Source organism: Ambystoma mexicanum, chromosome 12, assembly GCF_040938575.1.
Source record: "Ambystoma mexicanum isolate Mex_15411 chromosome 12, UKY_AmexF1_1, whole genome shotgun sequence".
NCBI lineage: Eukaryota > Metazoa > Chordata > Amphibia > Caudata > Ambystomatidae > Ambystoma > Ambystoma mexicanum.
The window spans coordinates 894,326,976-894,337,678 of NC_090936.1; the positions used below are offsets into that span (position 1 = coordinate 894,326,976).

Sequence of the window (10,703 nt, forward strand, 5' to 3'; positions counted from 1 at the left end):
ATTGCCGTGGGAGGGAGAACGACATCTGATCTCCCTATATGCGGATGACATTCTGTTGTACTTGCGACACCCGGAGGAAAACCTCCAATACGTTTTAGAAGTGATGGAAAGATATGCGGGGCTGTCTGGTATAGCGGTGAACCCTCAGAAATCTAGCATGTTCCCATTGGGTGGATATAAAGGGATCCCATTGAAACAGCTACCAGTGTTACAGATACCATGGACGGTTAGCACATTTCGCTATTTAGGGATAGATGTATACCACACAGTGGACGAGGAGCATAGGTGCAACACAGAGGTAGCCATTAAGAAAATTGAAAATTGCATGAGGTTCTGGGTGAAGCTGCCTTTAGCAATGATGGGACGTGGGGCAATGCTGAAGATGGTGGTCCTACCTAGGCTCCTACACTATTTTGGGAATATACCGCACTTGATACGCAAGAAGTTCTTCACTAGACTGAACAATATGTGCAGGGATTTCCTGTGGCATGGCACGCGGAACAGGGTGGCCTTCTGGAAGCTACAGAATTTTTATGAGAAAGGGGGTATAAAACTGCCTAATTATGAGGTCTATTATGTAGCAAGCCAACTGCAATATGTTGCTAAATGGCTCTCAAATGAAGTGACCTCTGAATCCAGGTTGTTCGGACAAGATTGTGCCCCATTTTATTTGAAAGAGATGATGTGGCTGCCCAAAGCAGAAATGGAAGGGCGTCCCAAGATGCTGGTACTTGGGTGGAAGATGTGGTGTAGGGCATGCCAGATGATGGAGAACCCATCCCCATGTTCCCCGCAAGTACCACTAGTTGCACAGGAAGGGGGAGAAAAGCAACTAAGGATGATAATCAGAAACCACTGGGAACCGGATGGGTTAGCAACAATGGGTGATATTTGGCAACAGGGAACTATCATAGATTTTGAGGTGCTGGGTGAGGAAACCAGGTTACATACAGGCCAGAATATTATGTATCACAGAATGGTGCAGAGAATTAAGAGAACATGGCCCAAAGTAGTACTGGAGGAAGAACCAGATGCTACCATAGATATAATATATGACATTGCAGAGGGGGGACATGAGATATCTAGAATATACAAGATGAGGATGTCTAAAGTTGGGAAGGAGGTAGTACAATTGAGACAAGACTGGGAAGCGTAAGTAGGAGCCCCGATGGAGAACGGGATGTGGGAACGAGCCCAAGGGTATCATAAGAAGGTGTCGAGGAATGCGAGATTAAAGCAGATACAACTGTATATTACGCATAGGGCGTATATGACACCCCAGAGGATATTTAGGTTTAAAAATGCAGGACGGCAAGCATGCCCTAAATGTGATGAAGAAAATGCGGGTATGGTGCATATGTTTTGGTCATGCCCGGTTATTGAGCGCTTCTGGAGCGAAGTGGCACAAAAACTAGCAGAGAGGGGGGTTAAGATTGTGGTGGGTACAGTGTGGGCCTGTTTGTTGGGGGGGTTCCCTAGACCACGGAAACTCAAGCATGTGAGCAAACTAAAGGACCTGCCATATGCGCTCGCAAAGAGGAGAATTGCTATGGCGTGGAAGACATGCCACAGACCACGAGTAGAGGTGTGGTGGAAAGATTTGCAGAAATGGACGGAGGCAGAAACCATGGTATGGCAAGAAGCGAGCAGTGCTGGGGGGTTGGTGGGGGGAGGAGACAGAGACCCTGATGGCCTGGAAATTATTAATAGCAGAGTTGTTTGGGTCAATGCAAGACCCTACCACAAGATGCAGGAACAGAATGTGAAAAGTAATAGGCTCGGAACGGGGGGTGGGATAAGGGAAGCAGTGATCACAATTAAGTGATGTATAATTGGAATGTTATCATATGCACTGCATGTTTGGTTTGTATTGTTTGTTTGAATAAACGAATACAAACATTTTTTTTTTTTTTAAAAGTGTAATGCAAAGATCGGTCAGCTGTCTTTGAAAGTTCTTACCTGCAGTCGAGAGCATTAGTGAAGCGCTGCATGGGAAACCAGTGTGCGTGTTTCCAATGGGTGCATTTAATTTTGCATGCCATTGCTAAGCAACGTGACGCTGTGTGTTCGGGAACGCGATGGCATCACGTACGCCCCGCATCCCGCAGGCCCATGTTGCTAGGGGTTACGGGAATGGATTCCCCCTCTCGGATGTCTAGCAATTCAAAATACGTCCTGGAAACCGCATCAAAGGATGCGCATCGAGTGTTTAATTCCATACAGTCATAATTTCTATATCGACGCGATACTGACAATTAAACGCTTGGATCTATTACGAGTTGAATATGTCTGTATATTGTACACTTTATGGTGTCAGGTGCTTCTAGAATAAAAAGAGACATTGCTGAGCCTCCTACTCTATTCTGCAAAAAATGCAGACCCGAGGATTATGGTGTTCATCTTGCTGGCAACAGTAATTCACTTAGAAACGCGTACTAAAGTTAGAAATTAAGGATAAACTAAATTAGCTGCAACATCCTATTAGGGCAGAACAGTTCTTGTGCCCCCAGGGATACGGGGATATAGGGGTAGTTAAAAAGCCAGAAACATAGTAAGACATTGAAAAATGAAACAATCATGTGCGCTTGTGTTCTCATGTATCTCGTGAGCCGTAAATTGGTTCAATTTACAGATAACAGATGTAGTTTGCCTCTTCATTTACTCCTCCTGGTGTTAGGGAGTCGAGACAGTGAATCCAATAAGTTTCCTTCTGGTCTAAACGTCTTCTTAATAATTCATGTGCATTGTGTCGTATGATCACATCAACTATTTGAAACCGTATCTGATTGATATTTTGTTTCTTATCATTCCAATGTCTCGCCACTGCTGAATTAATGTTGTTTGTCCTGATGCATGATCTATGCTCGTTCCACCGTAGCTCCCCTTGGTGCTTGAATATGAACACAAAATTAACAGCTTGTTCAATTACAGCTCCACATGAGAACCGTAAGTGAGCAAACCCTCGAACTAGATTGAGTTTCTAGTTCCCTCTTCCTCCAGTCCCTTGCCATAAAATCAAGCCACTGTCTTCTAGCCACACACTTATTGTATTGACCCCTAGAGAGTTGTGTGCATGGCGAGCCCCCTCCCACATATGAGAAGGCACCTGGTTCTCCGTCCGGGCTCTGCACGTGCTCCGGGGCACCACGGAATACGCCTCATTTATTTACTTCCATGCGCGACAGTGTTACGTCAGCATCATTTATTTCTTAAAGGAACACTAAGGCTAACGTAATGAGAGTACACCGATCACGTATGTGCTATACAAATGAAAATCAGCGTAAACAATGACCAATATTTGCAAGGGTTGTGCAGTAAAAGGAGAGCGCAGAACCTCACAATGCGGTTATGATACCCCAAATGAAGGTTTGTCCAACATTACAATTATTTCTAAAGTCTTTGCATTGCTCTACTTAACGTGCAACCTATGTATAGATTACATTACATGTGGCTATGCATTGTTCAATTTTTCATTTAGTTTTGTAGCTAGCACGAACCATGCTGCAGGAAGACTTTGCCAGAAGACTTGGTCTCTAGCCAGTTTCTCCACATAACCAAAGTGTGATCTTGTGGGCGAATTTCTTACAAGTGCCTCGGTTTCCATAATCTGGCAAAATCGGGACTATTTAGAAACTGGCAAAATGTCGGTATGAAGCCGAAGCGCTGTACAAAATAAACGGGCATTTCAAAATTATAACTACACTTACCAGGTCGAGGCTACGCAAACACAAAGGGAGAGGATGCATAGCAATGTACGGGGCTCTAGAAACAAACGCGGTGAATCAGTGCACGCCGCTGGCGTCAAAGTACTGTGCAGGGTTTCTGTGTTGGCAGCTTTCTTCGGATGTTCAGCCTTCCCTTCCTCATTTGGTTTTGGTGGCCCTTTCCTCCTCTGTTTCACGTCATTGGACATCTTGAAAATGCGCAGGCAGCGAGAGTCAATGTTGTGCACGTACAAATGTATAAACGCGAGTTTTCCCAAAACAGCCTTAACAACAATAAAACCTGCAAGGACTGCGTCTATTGGTTTATAAAGTCCAGAAGTGCGGGCGTGCTCACAAGCGTCTCCTTTCAGGCTGCCGCACACAGGAAGGTCAGGGGGCCTGGGACAGATCCCGGAAGGTAATGCCTCGGGGTGTAGATGTGGCAAAAACATTCCATGCTGCCGCTGTCGACCCTAGAGAAGTTTTCTCAGTCCGAGAAACCAAAAAAAGGGAGGGAGGAACATGCCTGAAACTGTACGGAAGCCCAGAAGGCACATTTTCATTCACACAGACTTAGTTACCATTTCAGTGTTTTCTTTTGGTATTTAAACAAGGGGGTTATAACACGTTTCACGTTTATTTTAGAAACTATGGCTTTGGTTTGCATGAAACAAGTATTATTTTAATACTGTTAAGTAAAAGTGAAGATATTTTCAGTTAATTATTTCGGCCAATCAGTTCTTTACTTTTGTGTGTAGCAAAATAAACACATCCAAGGTTTCCACATTCAAATAAAGAAAATAACGGAAAACTTTACATTTAAATCTAGATTATTTACCAATTTTCAAAGTTACATAGATACATGAAATCCCCAACAGTGTTGGGGGTGTGTCCTGGCCCCCATCCGGTCCCGTAAGCCCCCACCCTGTAAGGACCATACTCGACACACATCCTTACAGTTCGGGTTTCCCGGTCGCTCTAACGCGGCCGGGAACGGCCCGTTTATTTATACAGCACGCGGCGGCGTGCAACGTCACGCCGCTGCGTGCGCGTTCCGTCACGGGGCAGCGCCACACTCCTCCTTTTTCGGGAGGACACACAAATGTTTTTAATATACACCGCAAACCACTAAAACAATTAACTGTTACATTTCACGCCGCACTTGCCCAAAACCCCTTTAATGTCACCCACCCGGATCCCCTCACTCAGGCTGACCAACCAGCTGTCCCAGCACGTATTCACTGAGGTAAGCGGGTTTCCCTCGCCCAGCCCTCTGGCGGTACCTCCCGCTTACCTCCGGCACGGGAAGTCCTTCTGCCGACGTCCCCCGGACAGGGGACCCAGGTGTGCTGGAGGAAACTCCTCCGTCTTCCGGTACCTCCATTAAGTCCGGCTCCCGCGGCAGTTCAGTTCTTGGATCACCCAGTTTCTTGAAGAAGCTGACATTCCGGGTGACGGCAGATCTTCCGTCAGAGGCCGTCACCATGGAACCCTTTACAGCCACAACGTCCAATGGCTCCGGCTCATAGGGGTGCGAGAGCTTTCCATGGGGGTGTCGATTACGGATGAGGACTTTGTCCCCCGGCTCGAGCCGCTGGGGTTGGAGACCCCTTCGCAGGTTCTCCTGTTCAATCCTCACCCGCCGGTCTACCTCGACCTGTTGATTGTCAATCACCCCGGGCTCCTTCTCCACGACCTCAGATAGTAGGCCCCTGGGGCAGCGCTTGAACAGGGCCTCAGCCGGAGCCACCCCCGTGGATGCATGTGGGGTGGTGCAGTACACCCGCAGGAACTGGTATAGGGCTCGTTGGAGTAGCTGTCCTTGTCCCTGGGCAATCCTGAAGGTCTTATTGAGCGTCCGCATCAGTCCCTCAGCATCTCCATTTGCCCTAGGCCACAACGGGGACACCTTCCTATGCTGGACCCCGCAGCTCTCCATGAGTTCCGAGAACCGCTCACTCTGTCTGAGCACAAGGTGTGGGGGAACCCATGGGCCGCGAACACTTTTTCCACGGCCACGACCACGTGTTCAAAGGCCTCCGATTCGACAAACTCCACCTCTGGATACCGTGAATATTCGTCGACGATTACAAGGAAATGGGTTCCTATGGACGTTGACCCGAAGTCTGCATGGACGACCTCCCAGGGTCGCGTGCCTCGGAGCATTGCTTCGATGGCCGGCTCTCGCTGCAGAGGAGATGCTGCCTGGCACCATACACAGGCCGCCACAAAGTCATCGACTCTCCGCTCCAGTTCGGGGAACCAGACCTTCAGCCGCAGCCTGGCCTTGGTCTTTGCGGCGCCCTGGTGTCCATGGTGGGCCAAGGTGATCACATCCTTTACTTTGGACTGGGGGACCACTATCCGGTCACCTCGGAGCAGCAGGCCCAACGCTGAGAAGGACAATTCCTCCTTGACCTTCCATAGTTGCTCAACTCCTGTCTTGGCCTCCTGGGTCCGCCCCGCTAAAGCTTCCAGGACAGACTTCCAGGAGCCCTGCTGCATGGAGTGCTTTAGGATCCGGAAGCACTCGTCCTTGGCAGCTGCTGCCTCCAGTTCTGACAGGGGCATTGCGTTCGGCGTGGCCGCCTCCACCACCATTCGGACGTGATCATCGGCCTCCTCCGCACAGGTGTCATACTCATCTCCCCCACGCACTCCCAGATGTCTGGAGAGATAGTCCGCCACATTATTGACCCCCGGCCGATACACCAGGGTGACCCCATACTCGAGAAGAGCAAGCATCCACCTCTCGATTCTGGCCGGTGGTTTCGAGGATGACCCTGCCAGAATGGGAAGCAGGGGCTTGTGGTCTGTCACCACCGTAACTGGATGCCCCAAGACATAGAGCCGAAAATGTCTGCAGCCCCAGAGGACCGCCAGCGCCTCACGCTCGATCTGTGAGTATCTTCCCCAGCTTTCTCAGATGGTCCACCTCGGTCTTTGCGAACACCAGAATGTCATTGCTGATGTTTAGGACACCCTCCAGATCTGCGAGGGCGCCCCGAATAATATTCTGAAAGACCTCTGCAGCCAATGACACCCCGAAGCTCAGCCTCTTATAGCGGTATAGTCCTCGGTGAGTGGTGAATGTGGTGATATACCTGGACTCAGGATGGAGGACGACCTGATGATAGCCTGCTCGGAGGTCTAGTTTGGAAAAGAACTGAGCCCCCTGTACTTCCGCAATAATGTCATCGATAGTGGGGGTGAGATGCCGCTCCCTCCTGATGGCCTTGTTGGGTAGTCTCATATCTACAAAGATCCGGACAGAGTCAGGTTGTTTGGGCTTCCTAGCCACAACAATCGGGGACACCCAGGGGGTCGGACACCCATCTTGGTTGCCCGAGCCTCCGCCACCTCATGGCACCGGCCTAGTTCCAGGATGCGGGGTAGAGTGATACCTCGCTCTCTCAGGACCTGCCTCCTGAGTTTGCCCGAGGAGCACGCCTGAATTAGCATCGTGCGCCTCATCTCCTTCGCGTCTCCACACGTACAACCCAGGGAGAGGCGACGTACACGACCATAGAAGGTGTCCATTGTTTTATCCTCCTTTTGCTTGGCCGATAGCATGACAAATCTTTCATAGTCCACGTTGGCAAGGGGCAGAAAATGGGCCAGGAGTGCCGCCTTGGCCGCGTCACAAGAGCCATCCCCTGCAGGAATCGACTCAAAAATCTCCTGGACCGACGGCCCCGCGGAGTACAGCATAGTTGCCACCCTGCTGTCATCATCCGTCACCTGGGTGGCCCTGAAGTACATATCGAGGCGCCCAACCCACCTCCTCCACCTGGGCCCCATGCTGGATGGTGGGCCTGATGCGTCAAATTCGGGGATGGGCTGCAGGGCTGCATGGGCACGTGCTTGGGCCATGATAGGAAGTCCTTGCTGAGCAACTGACTGTACCACCGGTGGCCCCTGAGGCACAGGAGCTTGACCACCTACTTGGACTAGAGGGGGTAGCTGTGGAGCCGCCACTGGGTGTTGCACTGGAAGCACCGGAGCCTGAAAGACCTGCTGTTGAGCTGCCACCTGACCACTGTCCTGGGGAAGCTGTGCGGCTGCAGGGGTCCCACCGCCTTGATCGCCAAAGTCACTCATGGGCTTGAGCGCACAGGCACCCCCACTTTGGAATCTGGGGGCTGCAACTCAATCACCCACCACCACCTCACAGTCTGGACATCCCACACAGGCAAAGTAACAGTCCAACCTGGGGAGGGGATGGTGTAATCTTGTCCTCAGCACTCCTAAGACTGCCACCAGAATTGAAGAAGCAGAAGAAAACCTGCCAACTTGAGGATCCACCACTGCAGTAATCCACCCTGATGATGAAGAGGGCGAAGAAGAGGCCACAGCAGCCTGATGATGAAGGGGATGAAGAAGCACTGTGCCCCCTCACTGCAGCAAACACCCAGGGGTGTAGGAGTTCCAAAAATTAAGCGAAGAAAAGAACTGGGCTAAGCAGGCCCAGCCATTTTAGCCCTTCTCCTTGCTTTCACTCGACGTAGTAGGCCCAAATCTGGAGGAAAATCCAAAAATCAGGCATGGGCGTGCAGGTTTGACTGCCTGCAAGCAGTATGTCCAAAAATTAGACCTGGATCACCTTCACCATCCAAACCGGAGCTTGGTGAAGTTCCACGGCTCTGCTGACAAAATGGCCGCAAGCCGCGTGTGCGATCCGCAGCCACGGCATGAAACGAAATGTCCGTTCGTTCCGTTTCAGGAAGGAAAAATTACGGAATTCTTTCACCGTCAGGCCCGGGCATCCGCATCCCACCTTCGTTGCCGCTGTTGGGGGTGTGTCCTGGCCCCCATGCGGTCCCATAAGCCCCCACCCTGTAAGGACCACACTCGACACACGTCCTTACAGTTCGGGCTTCCCGGTCATTCTATCGTGGCGGGGAACGCCCCGTTTATTTATACAGCACACGGCAGCGTGCAACGTCATGCCGCCGCGTGCAACGTCACGCCGCCGCGTGCGCGCCCCGTCACGGGGCAGTGCCACAAACAGGTGCCTCGGCATGCCTGGATAAGGCAAAATCATTCAAGAAAACAGATTTTAAAAAAAATGTTTGCAAACATTGCCACATAGTCTGTAGTGAAAACATTTAGTCAATAATCATACAACAAAGTGTTAAACTAAAATATTTGAATCACGCGTGGTTCAATGGTGCCGGTACGCAGAGGATACAGATACAACCGTGATCACATGGGTGAGTTGGTTGCCGGGATCACTATGGCTCCTTGAGGTGCCCGTGAGCACACGACTGGACAGTGACCTGAAGGCTCCCAAGTTACACACGCTGACATGGGCGTGGGACATGGAGGGAAAGGGGGGACAAATCCCCCCACAATTTTAAGTGGGGGGTATATAATGGCATTTATCCCCCCAGAATATGTACGTTTTGTCGTGCACTGTGTCTCTGCACTGTCTGCAGTTGCATCATGCATTGTGTAAAATACTTCTGCAGGCTGCAGCATGTGACTGTGTGTGTGATGTCGTGAGGCAGGGGCCGGTCCTTAAGAAAACCACAACCTGATGTCTTGACAATATGCAGTGTCCAAGTAGAAATGCAGGTAGATCCTGCTCTATACGCAACTGGTTGTGTTCCAAAAATATTTTGCATTACACTATGAAATGTATGGCGTTCTTTTAGAGAGTTTTCCTTCATGGTTTGGGAAACACTGATTTTGTGACAAATGTTTTATCCACACAAAAATGCCTTTTAATTGAATCACTGTCACTACATCTGCCGCTCCAGAGCAGCTTTATTTTTTAAAGATGCCCCAGTGTTAAAGGTCACCAAAATCTAGATCACTGTACCAATATGTGTGTGTGTGTGAGTGTGTGTGTGTACACTTGCAACCCGAATAAAAACAACAAATGTACGCAACAAGTGTTTTCAAATGTTAATTCTTTGACATAACCACTATCTCAAGCGCTGGCCAGTTTTTTAATTCTCCCAGTTTAGGGGATTTGACCAGGATCATGCATTTTTTTTAGACATGGAGGAGATGCCGGGATTAACCCATGGCTCTCCTGTTTGCACAGTTGAACGCCAGCAGATCACATCTCTGTCATGCCACCTACAGTGTCTGCCATTTTAGTGGCATTTACATTATTGGATGGTAAACTCTGTGACCTGCGGTCCAGAATGGTAAATGTTACTAAATTATGATTATTTTTTCATTATAATCTGGCGTGGGTGCTGTAGGTCCATCATATGGCAGGCACATATCCTTACTCGGACACGCTTTAAATAGTGCACTTGCTGCTCTTCGCTCCTGGAATATGGATGTACGAACCTATAGGGAGACCCCCATGTATTTCAAAGCCGAAGTGAGGCGAGGCCGCTGTGCTGCGTTGGCCATCTGCTTTAATCTGCATGCGCGCATGAGGGGAATGCACACACGCCAGAGCAATGTGTTTAAAGCGCTGTTTATACCCGTTGGGGGTATGTCCTATGTGCTGGTGGCACTGTGGTGGCAGTATGTGTGACTCTGGGGAATGCCCACTTGCACCTGGGGAAATGCACCCTGACCAAGGTGCACCTCGAGGAGGTATTGGACGATATGCAGTGATCTGCCCAGGATGTTAATGGGGCTGTGTGTTTTATACTTTTGTAGGGTGCTGTATTTACTTTTGCAGGGCAAAGTGGTACTTTTTGAGGGCAGGCACAGCAAATGTAACATAATTAGACTTATTTGGGCAGGGCTTATTTAAAAGGGCTGTGAGCTGCTCCCTGAATAGTAGATGATAGGAGATCTTAGGCAGATCACTAGGCTGTTGCCATGGCGATGCGCTAACATTGGGATAGGGTGCAGGGCCGTATGTACATCTTTAGGTGTACATCTTTAGGTGACATGGCCTTGGGATTTTGACTTCACCCTAGGCCGGATGTCTGAGCCAATGCAGCACCATGGCAACGGTTCAAGTTCACCAAGCCTGTGTCAAAGTGAGCTAGACACACAGCAGCACCAGGACTACCATGTAGGACA

The 10,703-nt window shown here is 49.7% G+C and overlaps 1 protein-coding gene across 2 annotated transcripts in view; it reads right to left on the minus strand.

Moving 5' to 3' along the window:
- IKBIP (IKBKB interacting protein) overlaps positions 1–4,283 on the minus strand; it is a 320,426-nt gene extending 316,143 nt beyond the window's left edge. For both annotated transcript variants that reach the window (XM_069629385.1, XM_069629384.1), the window contains exon 1: positions 3,708–4,283. In XM_069629385.1, the coding sequence (XP_069485486.1) occupies positions 3,708–4,156 (449 nt within the window). In that variant the 5' untranslated portion in view covers positions 4,157–4,283. The remainder of the gene's footprint in view (positions 1–3,707) is intronic.
- Between the last annotated feature and the right edge of the window lie 6,420 nt (positions 4,284–10,703).